This window comes from Aquarana catesbeiana, linkage group LG11 (genome assembly GCF_042186555.1).
Source record: "Aquarana catesbeiana isolate 2022-GZ linkage group LG11, ASM4218655v1, whole genome shotgun sequence".
Classification (NCBI taxonomy): Eukaryota; Metazoa; Chordata; class Amphibia; order Anura; family Ranidae; genus Aquarana; species Aquarana catesbeiana.
In genome coordinates, this window is record NC_133334.1 from 227,791,455 (window position 1) to 227,807,671 (window position 16,217).

Genomic DNA, 16,217 nt, shown 5'->3' on the forward strand with positions numbered 1-16,217 from the left:
ATTCTCGGCGTCCTCCAAACGCGAGAGTAATGTGGCATTTTCCTCACGGTGGGCCGCCTGTTCCTGGGCATGCTCTTGTATAGTGAGCTCTATGTCATCCACCCTGGTTTCCAAATCCGCTGTGCGCTGACCTAGTTCCCTTATCTCCCGTGACAGCCTGTTAGTAATTTGATCAGAAGTAGCTTTCAGGGCCCTATTTAACATTTTCTCCATGTGTTTCAGGAAATCAGGCTGAGACATACCTGGTTGCGGAGGAGCGGGAGAACCGCTGTATACTGGGCCTGTGTCCTCTTCCTCCTCACTGTCTGCCCATTCTGATCTAGCTGGAGATGCAGCGTGTTGTTTGGCGAGAGCTTTCACCACCATCTTGGATAAGGCGTGGGCCAGGGCCTCCTTGATCGGCTTAGATTTGTTTTTGCCCCTATGTCCCGTCAGAACCATCCCGGTTGTGGCTCGGGAGATGCGGAAGAGGATAGCCGGATTTCTGGCTCTTTTAGGCGGCTGGGAAGTGTTATACGGTCCCGAGTCTGCGGTGGGGAATGCGGAGCTCTAAGAGGTTGCGTCCTCCATGTTAAGCTTCGCGCATGCGCCTCCGGGACCCTTACTTTTTAATAAATTTATAAATGATATTGGGTCTGGGATTAAAAATACCATTTCAGTCTTTGCAGATGACACCACGCTATGCAGTAGAATAACGTCCTTACAGGATGTCGCCAATTTACAAGCTGACCTCAATGCACTGTTCAATTGGGCAACTATGTGGCAGATGAGGTTTAATGTTGATAAATGTAAAGTTATGCACTTGGAGGCTTATGCCCCGTACACAAGAGCGGAATTCCCCTCAAGCTTGGCTTGCATACACAGGGTCACACAAAAGTTCTCTGAAATTTCGACAGTCAAGAACGCGGTGACGTACAACACTACGACGAGCCGAGAAAATGAAGTTCAATGCTTCCGAGCATGCGCCGAATTGTTTCCGAGCATGTGTAGGAATTTTGCGCATCGGAATTGGTACAGACGATCGGAATTTCCAACCGGAAAATAGAGAACCTGCTCTTTCAATCTTTTACTGGCGGGAATTCCGCCAGCAAAAGTCGATGGAGCATACACACGGTCGGAATTTCCCACCAAAAGCTCACATCGGACTTTTGCTGGTGGAATTTCCACTTGTGTGTACGGGGCATAAGAATATGCTATGCATGCATCATACATACTAGGGGGAGTACAACTGTGGGAATCAATGGTGGAGAAGCATCTGGCTGTTCTGATAGATCATAAACGTAATAATAGCATTCAATGCCAAGCGGTTTCCAAAGTGAGCAAAGTCCTTTCTTTTATTAAGAGAGGTATGGACTCCAGAGAGAGGGAAAGAGAGATATTATTTTGCCCCATACAAATCATTACTAAAAATTCATCTGGAATATGCAGTTCAGTTTTGGGCACCAGTTCACAAAAAGAATATTAGGGAACTGGAGAAAGTGCAGAGAAGCGCAAACAAACTAATAAGAGGCATGGAGGAGCTCAGCTATGAGGAAAGATTAGAGGAACTGAATGTATTCTTTCTTGAGAAGAGGAGATTAAGGGGGGATATGATCAACATGTATAAATACATAAGTGGTCCATATAGTGAACTTGGTGTTGAGTTATTCACTTTAAGGTCACAGAGGACAAGGGGGCACCCTTTACATCGGTAGGAAAAGAGATTTCATCTCCAAATACAGAAAGGTTTCTTCACAGTAAGAGCTGTGAAAATGTGGAATAGACTCCCTCAAGAGCTGGTTCTGGCCAGCTTAGTGGATTGCTTTAAAAAAGGCCTGGATTCTTTCTATAACTGGGTACTAGCATTTATAGGTAAAGTTGATCTAGGGAATACCTGATTGTCTATCGGGAAATTAGGAAGGATTTTTTCCCCTACTGGAGCAAATTGGGGCATGCTTTGCTAAAGTTTTTTTTTTTTTTACTTCCTCTGGAACCACTGTTGGTATAGAATTGTGTATATGGGATTGTATATATTTTTTTTTTATTGGTTGAACTGGATGGACTTGTGTCTATTTTCAACCAGACTAACTCTGTAACTATGTATGTAAAAGTTGGTTGACACCTATATGAGCTTGTTGAACCCATTCCAAAACAATCAGTATTAAGATGAAGGTGGCCCCAACTTTGTGGCTATAGCAACCTTTACTCTTATGAGAAGGCTTTCTACAAGGGTTTGGAGCATGTCTGTGGGAATTTGTGCCCATTAAGACAAAAGAGCATTTGTGAGATATTGTTCTGATGTTGGACAAGATCACATTCGCTATCGACATTCCAATTCATCCAAAAGTTCCTCCACATCAAACTTGTCAACCCATGTCTGTATGGACCTGGCTTTGTTACAATTGAGAAGTCAACCCTTTTCAGTCAACATGAACAAATTTATTTTAAATATATATTTAAGTACAAAAAATAAGTACAATAACCATCTTAAATACAAAAATATAAAATTAAAAAGGAATATGCCAATATTACGTAGGTGTGCTTTACATGTTAATATAACAGATTAAAAACACATTTAAACAGAATTGGCCATACAATGTGAGTTAAGTTCAGCACATTACCAGTGCAAGTTAACAAGTGGTGATATTTGAGTTTGTTGCTATCAATTTCTTAAACACATCATCTGGAATCATGAAGTTCTCCATGTGCAAAAAGCACTTAGTTTCAAAGATTGCATATATCAGGTGCAGAAAGATACGCTTAGGATTTAAGTAGTTTTATAGTAAAATGTAACATTCAGAATTGCTAGAATAGCTAACCTCACCTATGCTAGATAAAAAGGCAAAGATTATCATTTAGCCTTCCCTCCCCTCTGCATACATACATAGAAAATTGAACAAATTAGATGTCACCAATAATGTATGGGCCCAGTGTTAGGTTTAACTAATCATATATTTTAAACAACATAAGGTAAATTATTTCAGACTGGAAACCATACAATTTTCATTAGTATTTTAAAACAAGTGTCACTCTAATCACACACTTCTGTGTAAAAATAATATCAATAATATACTGAAATTCAGTATTAATACATACAATAAAATACAGATTTTTCCATAAAATCTTTAACAGTTTCACCAGTATGAAAATATTCCATGTAACTAAAATAAAGCTATACTATCAGTTTTTTTTCAAACTGCAAAATTTATATAAAAATAATTGCTTATAGGTCTTTATATGTATGAAATGTGCATTATATTGCATTACTGAATCCAAGTGAGAAAACAACAGCACCGTAAGTATCTTCTAAAATGGAATGATCTGCATTTGGCTGGCTGTTGTGCTGGCCAAGACATTCTGGTTGTGTGTTATACCACACACTAAAATGTCTTCTTAGCGAGAGGTATGACTGAGATGTGATATAGCTTATTACAGAATAACATTTTATAATATTAAGGAGGTTTCTTCTGAGATTTCTGTACTGAGCTGGCAACAGCTAAAGCTCCGCCTTGAACAAAGCGTACAAAATAGTCACCAGTCAGGGGTCCAACTGCATACAAGCCTTTCTCCTGTAAGCACTCATAGGTGAATGGATCAATCTCCAGAGGGTTCCTTTTGGAGCTGACTGGCTTCTCTGTGTCCAGAGTCAGATGCATGCCATTTTTTGGAAGGAAAGACAAGTTAGGGTTGGAACCAATAAGAATTAGGATCATGGAGACATTAAATGCCTTGCACTGTCCATATTTATCCCTGAAAATACATTTTTTGTTGTCACTAAAGTGAACTGCATGGTGCTCAGGAAGGCTCATGTAACCTTCATAGGGTCCACCTTTCAAGTCGGATTGTTCTTTCATCATTTGGTACACCTTGTGGTACTCTGGGTACATGACCTGTGGTAATTGGTTGAAAATGAGTGCTGGGTCATTAACCCGTCTTCTAAAGGCATGAATTACGGGGATGTTGTAGTGATGTGCTAACAGAATGGCATCTGCAGCTGTCAAACCTGCACCTATGATCAGTACTGGGTCTGAGTCTTGATGGACTTTGTTTGTCTTCACAGCCTCTTCAAGAGCAGAGATCTGGTGGTACACAAATGGAAGATCTTCTCCTTGGATACCCAGTCTCAAAGGGCTATCATATGTCCCTGTGGCCAAAACCACATTCTTTGCATAGACACAGAAATTCTGCTTGATTCCTGCATTGTTTTCGATGAAGCCGCTCACTTGGAAAATGCTCTTGTCCTCTGGTCTATCTGTGTTAAGCTTGGGTTTTTCCCATAGGTCGTCCTTCTCAGGTACATTTTCCTCACTTCTGTTCAGTTTTACAATTGAGGTGACAACAGCTCCTGAGACAAAGTTGTCCTGAAGTCTTTTGTTCCTTACATAGTATTGGTAATAATTCAAGATGTCACCTGCAGTGGACCTATCATTTCTGAGATTCCTAAAAAATAAAACAAGTAGGTGGTTAGTTTGCTAAATGCTATGTTTTTACACATTTTGAAAATTAATATTTTTGGATATTAGTGAGTGGGTTCCTCCAGAGTCCAACTGACTGCTCTCTTAACTTCCACGTCTTTCACATGTAACCACAATAAAGCTGTGAAAGTGCAAACAGAGACACCGTTCCTATGCTAAACAATAGTCAAGTATGCGTAGGTCGAGTTTTTAAATTTTTCATTTCAGCAAAATGAGGGCACTAATGACATTTTCAGGTCAGCTTTAGAGCTGAACTTTGGTATTTTCGTACAAAATACCCTTGAAATGTGCAGGAATGGTAAAACTCTCTCCTTTTGGTCCCTTCTTTAAAGTGAACCTATTCAGCAGTATGGACAAAGTGCAGAAACACTTAAATTTAAAGTGATATTAAACACTCAGTTGAAAAAAATTCTCATTGTGTGCATCTACAGAAACACACAGCCTCATAGCATAAGATGGCAAAGCACTCCCCTACTCCTCCCCCTACAAGGGGAAGGTCCCCTTGTTTGCACCCTCCCCCCCTCCACTAGCACATTAGGCACTTTTTGGAGGGGAGTGGGTACCTGATTTTCAACTGGCAAACTGAGCTAGAAGTTCAACTCCCTCCTTCCCCCGCAGTCTTCTGGGACAGATCACAGTAGGAAATAGGCTGTGAAGTTGCAAGGCTTCATTTCCTGTTTCCCTTACTAGAGATGCTGGGGCCTGCACCTGAATACGATTGAACAATCGGTTTGGGTGAGGTAATCCTTGGATCTTTGGACAGGTAAGTGCCCTTATATTTAAATTCAGCAGCTACAGTATTTGTAGCTGCTGACTTTTAATTTTTTGGGGGAGAACCTGTAGCTCCTCTTTAACAGACTGCCTTAAGACTGCACTGTCCACTGTAAACTCCTCCTGGAAATGGAAAGTGTAGGGAAACAGCACTGAGAGAACAGTATCCAGCAGCATTGGAAGTTGTAAACTGCTAGTGCTGATGTAAAAATTTTATCAGATCATTTAATGGGTAATGTTTACTTCATTTAGCTAAAAAAAAAAAACTTTTGACAGTAGAAAGGCCCTTAACCACTTCAGCCCCATTAGGTTTTACCCCCTAAATGACCAGGCCATTTTTTGCCATACGGCACTGCGTTACTTTAACAGACAATTGCGCGAACGTGCGACGCTGTACCCAAATAAAACTGATGCCTTTTTTTCCCATAAATAAAGCTTTCTTTTGGTGGTATTTGATCACCTTTTTGGTTTTTATTTTTTCTGCTAGAAACAAAAAAAGACTGACAATTTTGAAAAAAAAAAAATATATATATATTTTTTACTTTCTGCTATAAAACATATCCAATAAAAAAAAAAATCTAATTTCTTTATCAATTTAGGGGAATATGGATTCTACATATTTTTGGTAAAAAAAAACCCCAATAAGTGTATATTGATTTTGCTTACTCGCGTCTATAAACTATGGAATATTTTTATTTATTTATTTTTTTACTAGTAATGGCGGCGATCAGCAATTTTTAGTGCGACTGTGACATTGTGGAGGAAAAAATCAGACACCTAACTGCCACGTTTGACACGTTTTTGGGAACCAGTGACATTACAGTGATCAGTGCTAAAAATATGCACTGTTACTGTACTAATGATACTGGCAGGGAAGGGATTAACACCAGGGGCGATCAAAGGGTTAACAGTTTCCCTAGGCAGTGTTTACTAACTGTATGGGGGATGGACTGACTAGGTGAACACAGAGATCCGTGTTCCTGCTTAGTAGGAACACAAGATCTCCATGTTCACCCCTGTCAGAATAGCAATCTGCCTTGTTTACATAGGCAGACTGCCATTCTGCCTCTCTGGGGAACTATTGGCAGGTCCCGGCGGACATTGTGTCTGTCGGACCCGCTGATTGGCTTCCCCTCTGGCCCCCTGCGCGCCCCCGTTGTCTATTGCATGAAATTACATACAGGTACATAGTTTCGTGCAATAGAGCCGACCTGCCACAGTATATGTACCGTGGCTGGTCGGCAAGTGGTTAAAGTAAAAATCAAGTTAAAAACATGACTAAGCTTAAATTTACTCCCACCCTCATTCTAAGCCCTATTTTAACTACCCTGTAAAGGAAAGATGTGTATACTTACCTAATCTATGGGAGATCCAGTCCAGTCATGTGATGGGCTCCCAGCGCGGCTTCAGTGTAGATGAGAGATTGCGGACAACGGATGCACCATAGTAAGTCTATGGATGACATCACTGCCCAGACTCTGCAACCGATGTCGCTGTTCTCTCCTCTTCCCTGAAGCCAACCGGTGGGGAGATCATGTGACCAGACCACAGTGCCCTTAGATTAGGTAAGTATACACATCTTTCCTTTACAGGGTAGTTAGCATAGGGCTTAGAATGGGGGTTGGAGTAGATTTAAGCTTAGTTAGCGTTTGACCGGAGTTACACTTTAACATCTGATAAGATAACTATTTCCAGGACGCCCTTGGTAGCTGTGTGTGACTATAATATTATCTATGTTCAGAATGCAAGCTATGTGCAGTATGAATAACTGAGATAAATAGAGATTAGCCATTCTGTAGACGGCGCGTTATTAGCATTAGTTATCTGCTTTAGATTGTTTTCTTGTATTGTAAATTTCTGCAAATGTTCTTATCACATAACCCCGAGCCCATCCTTTCTCCAAGTGTTCAAGAATTCCTAGTACGGAGATACAGTACATGAGATGGTAGACAGAAATACTCTATATGCTTTACATCAAATGAACAGGACCCAGGAAAAATCTACCCAATAAGGGGATGCTTGGGTTGGTTGTCCCTACAGATGTACAGAAGTCTGTTTAAAGGAAATTTCATCTAGTTTTGGGTAAGGAAAGGATAATAAAAGCTGACCTTTACCCAGGAATCTGACTTCCTCTCTTCTGACCCCTGGCCCTCCCTCTTACTATAGGAAAAAAATATTTTTTTACACATTAAATACTTTTAAACATCTTTACAGTCCTTGCTTCCTGAATCCCTGCCTAGGCAACAATGATGTAAATAGTGTGATCTTGTGCATGCACAGACACGTTGTGGAATCTATAGGAACTGGTAGACACCCATGGGGGAGATTTACTAAAACTGGTGCACACAGAATCTGGTGCAGCTGTACATAGTAACCGATCAGCTTCTAACTTCAGCTTCTTCAATTAAGCATTGACAATAAAACCCAGGAGCTGATTGGTTACTATGTACAGCTGCACTAGATTCTGTGTTGCCCAGTTTTAGTAAATCTCCCCGTGGTGTGTCTGCGAATGCACAAAATGTCAGTGAACCCCTGCGCATACACAGAAAGCATTAGAAAGTAGGAAATTCCTCTTTATAATTACCTGCTGAGGTCTGCGGCTTTGGATGTACTGTTTTGCCTGCCACACTAGAACTATCATTTGAAAATCAGAGACCATTTCATTCTGAAGATTGTTGTGGTGAAGGAAAAGTTTAATCACTTAAGGACCGAGCCTCTTTTTGAGATTTGTTGTTTACAAGTTAAAAACAGGTTTCTTTGCTAGAAAATTACTTAGAACCCCCAAACATTATACATTTTATTTCTAACATCCTAGAGAATAAAATGGCAGCCGTTGCAATACTTTCTGTCACACCGTATTTGCGCAGCTGTCTTACAAGTGCACTTTTTTTGGAAAAAATACACTTTTTTGAATTCAAAAATAAGACAACAGTAAAGTTAGCCCATTTTTTTTATATTGTGAAAGATAATGTTACGCCGAGTAAATTGATACCCAACATGTCACACTTCAAAATTGCGCCCGCTCGTGGAATGGCGACAAACTTTTACCCTTAAAAATCTCCATAGGCGATGTTTAAAAAATTCTACAGGTTGCATGTTTTGAGTTACAGAGGAGGTCTAGGGCTAGAAGTATTGTTCTCGCTCTACCAATCGCGGCGATACCTCACATGTGTGGGTTTAAACACCATTTTCATATGCGGGCGCTGCTCACGTATGCATTCGCTTCTACCCGCGAGCTCGGCGGGACAGGGCGCTTTTAAAAAAAGTTTTTTTTCTTATTTATTTTACCTTTTATTTTTACACTGTTCTAAAAAACAAATTGTGTCACTTCTATTCCTATTACAAGGAATGTAAACATCCCTTGTAATAGAAAAAAAGCATGACAGGACACCTTAAATATGAGATCTGCGGCCAAAAACACCTCAGATCTCATATTTACACTAAAATGCAGTAATAAAAAAAAAAAAAAAAAAACATTTTGTCATTAAAAAAAATAAATAAATAAAAATGGCCCTTTAAGAGCTAAGGGCGGAAGTGATATTTTGACGTCGCTTCCACCCTGTAATGGTATAGAGACGGGTGGGGGCCATCTTCCCCTCACTTGTCTCCATACCCAGCAGGGGGGGGGGGCCTTTCCCGCTGCCGATAAAAGTGATCTCACGCCGAATCTGACCGCCGGCCGAAGAAGAGGATACCGGGCTTATGGCAGCTAGCTGCTGCCATAACAAAGATATTCCTCTTCAAAGTTAGGACGTATATTGGAGTGCGGCGGTCCGGAAGTGATTAATATATTTCCAGTGGGTGCATATTTCATTGATTATAAAAATAATTACCTTAATAGCACTTTCTATATGACTTTCACAGACTTTGAAGTATGGTCATTAATATTTCTGTTATATAGTTTTGCAGCACTGGGGTCATCGGTTCGAATTCCAACCTAGTCACTGCCTGCATGGAATTTGCATGTTCTCCCTGTGCTTGCACGGTTTTCCTCCTATTACTTCCTTCTACTACATTCCAAAGGCATGCTGATTGGGTAATTGGCTCCTGTCTATATTGGCTCTAGTATGTTATATGCATGTGACATAGGGACCTTACATTCTAAAGGGCTGCATGAATTGTCAGCACTATATAAATATCTGTAATAATATTAATTTGTAGATTGGCTGTAGCAGGAAGCACCCAGTGGTTCAGTGCAATTATCCTGCCTCATACTGAAAAACATATGGGGTGCAGCCCATTAGTCCCCCTGCAAAGCCTTACAAATACTTGTTCAGCCTGTCAGTGAAGTCCTCTACATGCTTCCTGTAACAGGGTGACAACACTCATGCGCTTTTCTTGAATTCAGAGCAGAGTTGTCACCCTTTTGTATACTGTTCCTGCTTGTACTACAGTTAGATGAGAGGATGTTGCAGTGGGCATGGCTATTAGCATTGCCTCTGGGGATCCACAGGCCTATAGCTTGTCAATCAGCAGCTGGCCATGCCTAGTCCTGCCCACTGCTTTCTGGATTGGCAGCACTGCATCTGCTGCTGAAACTCTCCCACTGTGAGCTGCAGTGTCTAGGAGGGGGAGCGTGTGATACAAATGATGGAGAATTTGGCTTAATCAGGGGAGGAAAGGGAAGAGGGAAGTTATATACGGTAATTGCTTGTGCATCATATAGTAACTGGATTTATACCAAGCTCTTCTGCTTACACAGTTATCTAAAACCACCAAAAAATATACATTCCATCCATAACAATCACCATACTCTAAAGCTTGATTGTGAGTTTGGTTTCTTACCTCCTTTTCATCCTCATCCAGTCTTTAAATGATAAATCAGGCAGGCCCATCCAGTCCCCACGGCTAAGAGTAATCATGGATCCCTCAATGGCCTAAAATAGAAAATACTTGTGGTCACATAACTTACATAGCACAGAAAAATATTTTCCTAGAAAATAGAGTTTGTTTTTAGGCTTTGCTCACACCAGCCCATGGCGTTTTTGCGGGCTGGCTGGTGTTTGTTGTGCGCAAGCAGTTAGGGACGTTGTCATTTTCTGCTTCAGTGCATCACACCATTTACATTTTTTTTTTACCTTATTGAAGCAACAAAAAACGACACTGCAGCTGAGTTGTAGTGTAATGAATTGCACTGTAGAAACATGCAGCAAGTCTGCATTTTTTCTGTGCAGCACCATCGCAGTGTGGTGTGAACAGGGTACACAGAAAAACAATTCTATGTGCTCTGGTGGTGACCTGCATTGTTTTTGTGCAGGAAAACACAGGTCACTGCATATAGTGTAGTGTTCCAAATGTTATCTCGCTGGTAGACTTAAAAAGAGCTGCTGGCACAAAACAATCGGGTATGATTGCATATATCAGAAATATATCGAGAAGTTTGCCATGCTATCAAGGAAGAACAGTGAAAAAATTGTATCCACCAAATTAAATCATATAAAAAAACTGAAAACACACGAGTTATTTCATTTCAGTAACAGATCCACTGGTGAAAGTTAAAAGGGGTGAAGAATAACATACATTTCGGTGCCCAAATATGAATCCAACTTGTGTTGCGACCGTGGATATGGTTATGAAATTAACAGGTGAATCACTGCAGTGCTCCTCCACCATGTACTCTAATTGGCTGCTTACCAGAGAGGGTGGACTTTAAATTATAAGTCACAAGTGCAGTATAACAAGATTTCCTGCAGGGTGAGGGTACCTTGGTTCCTGGCTTCCCTTTGGATGGAAAAACCCTCTCATGTGGAATGGTGGACAATGAATCCAGCATAAAATGGGTAAAAAATAGAAACATTCCCATAGTGTGAAACTGTATATAACAAGTTATTGTTGATAAAAAAAAACACCAACTACAGTACCCACGTTAAAATAGTTGAAACAGGCATATATGCAGTAAAAGTCAATCCCGGGAATCAATCCAACAGCCTTGTGGGGTCAGGGGGCATGGTGACGTCACGAGCATGGACTCCTCCCTACACGTTTCGTCAAAGTTGACGCCCCGGTGCCCCCCATGACGTCAACATCCAAAGGTTAGCCAGGAACCAAGGATTCTCACCCTGCAGGATATCCAAGTTATCTTGTTATACTGCTTTTGTGACTCTTCTCATTTAGAGTCCACTCTCTCTGGTAAGCAGCCATTTTGAGTATATGGTGGAGGAGCACTGCAGTGATTCACCCGTTATTTTGATAACCATATCCACCTTCACAACACAAGTTGAATTCATATTTGGGCACGGAAATTTATGTTATTCTTCACCCCTTTGAACTTTCACCAATAGATCTGTTACTAGATTGAGATTACTCGTGTGTTATCAATTTTTTATATGATTTAATTTAGTGTGCACAATTTTTTCAATGCATATAGTGTGAATGAGCCCTTAATGAGTGTACAATCTGAGTTATTATTGTAAAGTTTACATGAAAGTAATTTAAATGTGCCTATTTGCTATTCTGTATTATCATTATTAGATTTTACATACACAATCCACAATCTCAGCAGTGATAACTTTGCCCCAAAAAGGGAAGCATCTCAGCTGCAGCTGCTGATCAACAAAAAATGTCAAACATGTCCCTTTGACGGAAGTTGATAAAACAATCAACTTTTATCTAGCAGGGACTACCACACACTGATCGAAATTCGGACAATCCCTGCTGAACCAGCCCAATTCGAAGCAGTGTATGGCCAGCTTTAGTCTGCTTTAAATGTACACAGCAGTCACGTGCATAAATGAATACTTTGAACCTATTTCACAAATAGCAGCTATAGCACTTGGTTTCTCCTTATGTGTTATGCAGCTGTCTCTAATGGGATCCAATGATAAATTACATGTGAACCACTCACATTCCAAGCCCCCCCTGGTGGTCCTCTCCCCAGCACCAAGTGAGGAATGGCTCTCTCTGGTTCTAGAGTCCAGCCCAGTACAGATTCCACGTCCCCGAGAAAATCAGTGTCAGGTCTAAGCAGAGTGTCAAACAACAAAGCAGCTGGGCTGTTGGAGCGTCCTTCCAAGCCCTCAGACAAATACCCCAGATCCTGGAAAAACAAAAAAAATTGAAAACTTTTAATTTGTTAATTAAGATATATTGATAATCAACAGAGGTCCAGGTATGAAATAAAGCTAGATACCCCTTAAAGTGGTCATTAATAACTGCTTGTCTACCAGGGCAATTTTTTAAAATTTTCACACACTTTAAAATCTGCATTTTTTTAAAAAATTACTTCAATCCCAAAATTTCGGGTTCATTAGTCACAGGGGGGTCAAGGAGTGAATGCTTCTTGATCCCCTTCTCCTGTCAATGCTACAGCACTTTAATGTGGTCCAGGCTTTCCTGAAGGAATGAGAGAGCCCAGAAACCACCGCGAGTGCCATCACACCTTCAGAGCCCCATAAAAATGATTGAACAGCTCTAGAGTCAACTGGATCGTTTTTATCTAAAAGTCCATCACCAGCTCTAGAAATCAATGCCAAGCCCCGGAATACCAGGGTATTTATAAATGGACCTTGTTAAACAAGGATTTAAACATCACTAGTTTGTTATGCCCTGTGCTCTGGAAGGAGTTATAGAAACCCTTAAAGCGGATCTAAACCCTCTGAAAAGGAAAGTTGCCATCTTAATCTCGGTTTGATCTGCAGTTGCCATGGTGCTGCACCTTTGATCAGTTATGACACCAGCCATTTGATGGCTTGACAATTCAGTTGGAAGCCAAAGCAACTTGACATAACTTGAGTGCCGGTTCGCACAGGGGCAACCTGACTTACAGCACGACTTTGCAAGGCGATTTGGAGGCGACTTCAGCGTGACTTACAACGCAACTTCAAGTCGCCTCCGACTTTGCCTGTGGCCAATCAGAGCTAATCAGCTCTTGTGACATAATTGTTGTTCCTGTTCTCTTCCTGGGCAAATTCTTTTCTTTTTCCTGTAAAGTCGCTTCACTATAGATGAGGATCTGACTTGGAGGCGACTTCCATTGAAATCTATGGGTACAAGTCGCCTTGAAGTAGTACAGGATCCTTTTCTGAAGTTGGAGCGACTTCAGTAGGGTACATTAAGACGGCTCTCATTAACTATAATGGAATTTCTTATGTCCAGCGACTTGAGGTCTGACAAGTCGGATCCCAAGTCGCTGTAGTGTGAACCGAGCCTGAATGTCGCTGCTTTGGTTTAGTTCTGCTTTAAAGCTTTGTGTAGATCATGACAATATGTGATTATTGTGGTGAAGAAGCTTCATCGCTCATCACAAGAAGTCTACACATAAGATATATTTACACTGTTACAGAAAGCTATTGGCATGAAATATGTAAGGTATTCTATGACCTCCCCCCCTCCGCAAAAAATAAATAAATAAAAGATCTGCAGCGAACACTAGTTGTTATGTAAAGGGCATGGAGTTTAAACATTCCATTTAAAGTATTCTTTTACAGATATACTGTATATATAACTCAGTAGCCTCTATTAGACAGCTTGCTTCCATTACACATTTTTAAAGACAAGTATTTTATTTTGATTGCCCACATACCAACACACTGACCTAAAATGGTTGTACATGTCAGCTAATAATTATAAAAAATAGTATTTGATAGCTGTAGCTCCCTAAGGCAACTGCTTGTATGGCCTCACGGTGATAATCTACTGGCTGAAAAAGACACCTGTAGGCACCTCTCTACGGTTAACTGTATTTGTTAGAAAAATTTGGGTTTTCTAATCCATAAATGTGTTCTAATGTTACCAAGAGCCATGGGGGACTTTTCCAGACTGATTATTCACAGTAAAGCATATCAAACGTGTCGCATTTCACACGGCTTCAGGTCATAGTGAACCTTCCACAGGGCCGATCACCTCTGGTGTCATCAGCTAGCTGGTTGTCAAAAGCCCCCATCATGTATTGGAGTGTTACTTGAAAAACATGATTTTTCATATCCGGTGCTCTTGTGCCCCCCTTTCCCTTACTTTGACAAAAGAATGGGACTTAAATAATTGCCAGCATAGCTCAAATATTAGATTGCCATGAAAGCAATTTGCTTGTCACAGATGTTCCCTTCAATATGTGCAAAATAATTCTGCGCTGCTCACAAAAGAAACAAAAAGCAGCTAACACAACCAACAAAGTATATATGGGAAGAAACAACAAAAAAGTGTAGCGCTAAACAATGTCATGAATGACGATAGATTGGTAGGTATATGGTGAAGGGAATCACCTATGTAAAAAACTATTCATAAATAGGTAGTCCTGGTATGGATATTATAACTAAAAGATAACAGTGGTTAGTCCTTATGTAGACATATTGTAGACAGGTAATTCCAGTGTCCCAAAAATGCAGATAAGCTCACTACCACCGAGAGAAGGAAAGGCTTACCAGATGAGATGGACCCGACAGGGCATACGCCAAATTGGGTCAGATAAGGCTTGGGTGGTAGGTGGCTGTAGGTGCCTGTGATCTCACGGATTGCTGGATTCCTCCAAGTGGCATTCGGGTCCTGGGACGTGTAAGGAGTCCCAAGGGTGTAGATGATCCCGTGGATCCTAGGAGGGATGGGGTATTCCGTGGATGGATCCCTCAAGACAGCATTCCATGGATTAGGTGATGATGTTATAATGGAAAAAAAGGAAGGAAGGGCCACATAGTGTAAATCCGAATACGAGAATTTTATTTAAAAGTAAAAGGATATACACTCACGTATAAATCCAAAGTAAAAACAGCGCTGTAACAAAGTGGCGACAGTGGGGTCCTACCCGACGTGTTTCGTCCTAAAAGACGTCCTAAAGACGTCCCCCAGATGACGTCTTTTAGGACGAAACGCGTCGGGTAGGACCCCACTGTCGCCACTTTGTTACAGCGCTGTTTTTACTTTGGATTTATACGTGAGTGTATATCCTTTTACTTTTAAATAAAATTCTCGTATTCGGATTTACACTATGTGGCCCTTCCTTCCTTTTTTTCCATTATAACATCATCACCTAATCCATGGAATGCTGTCTTGAGGGATCCATCCACGGAATACCCTATCCCTCCTAGGATCCACGGGATCATCTACACCCTTGGGACTCCTTACACCTCCCAGGACCCGAATGCCACTTGGAGGAATCCAGCAATCCGTGAGATCACAGGCACCTACAGCCACCTACCACCCAAGCCTTATCTGACCCAATTTGGCGTATGCCCTGTCGGGTCCATCTCATCTGGTAAGCCTTTCCTTCTCTCGGTGGTAGTGAGCTTATCTGCATTTTTGGGACACTGGAATTACCTGTCTACAATATGTCTACATAAGGACTAACCACTGTTATCTTTTAGTTATAATATCCATACCAGGACTACCTATTTATGAATAGTTTTTTACATAGGTGATTCCCTTCACCACATACCTACCAATCTATCGTCATTCATGACATTGTTTAGCGCTTTGTTGTTTCTTCACAGATGTTCCCTTCGTCTTCTCTGAGATCAATTTGCTGGAGTTTTAGCCATTTTCATGTTTTGCTTCTGTGTCAATGGACTAAACTTCAAAGTCAACATGATAGCCAATTCTAACCACTGTAACATTATAACATATACTGTATGTTGCAGATATAGCAATGATCATGTGACTGCATAATTTCATATATAAAAGTACACAAACCTGTTCTGTGATTGAAGGGGTGGGCTGCCTGCCTGTGGAATGCATGTGCCTCCACTGTGGGGACACTCATATTTTAGTGTTAGGACCACAGATATCAGGGTGCCGTGACGAGGCTCTGTGGCTTACGCATGCGTTTTCAAATGCGTTTGGACTAAACCCCTGTTTTTAACGCATACTGTTAGACAGGTCAGTTTGGTTGTCTGCAAGCTGGTGGTAAGTAGGCTTGGAATTTTTTCCTGGGCATCTCCCAGGCTTTGTTTGCATCTGTGTATCCATTCAGACACAGAGCCGTAGCCCAGCCCCACCCCCTCTCTCTCTTCATTGGCTCACTGAATTTTATTGACAGCAGCGGGAGGCTGCTTAACTGCTGTC

At 41.1% G+C, this 16,217-nt stretch overlaps 1 protein-coding gene across 1 annotated transcript in view; it reads right to left on the minus strand.

Moving 5' to 3' along the window:
- Positions 1 to 2,396: 2,396 nt before the first annotated feature.
- The window catches only part of LOC141112537 (oxidative stress-induced growth inhibitor 1-like), a 36,984-nt gene continuing 23,163 nt past the window's right edge, over positions 2,397 to 16,217 (minus strand). The window contains exons 4-6 of the mRNA XM_073605454.1: positions 12,070 to 12,261; positions 10,011 to 10,102; positions 2,397 to 4,419 (exon numbers count right to left, since the gene is read on the minus strand). Of these exons, the coding sequence (XP_073461555.1) occupies positions 3,432 to 4,419; positions 10,011 to 10,102; positions 12,070 to 12,261 (1,272 nt within the window). The 3' untranslated portion in view covers positions 2,397 to 3,431. The remainder of the gene's footprint in view (positions 4,420 to 10,010; positions 10,103 to 12,069; positions 12,262 to 16,217) is intronic.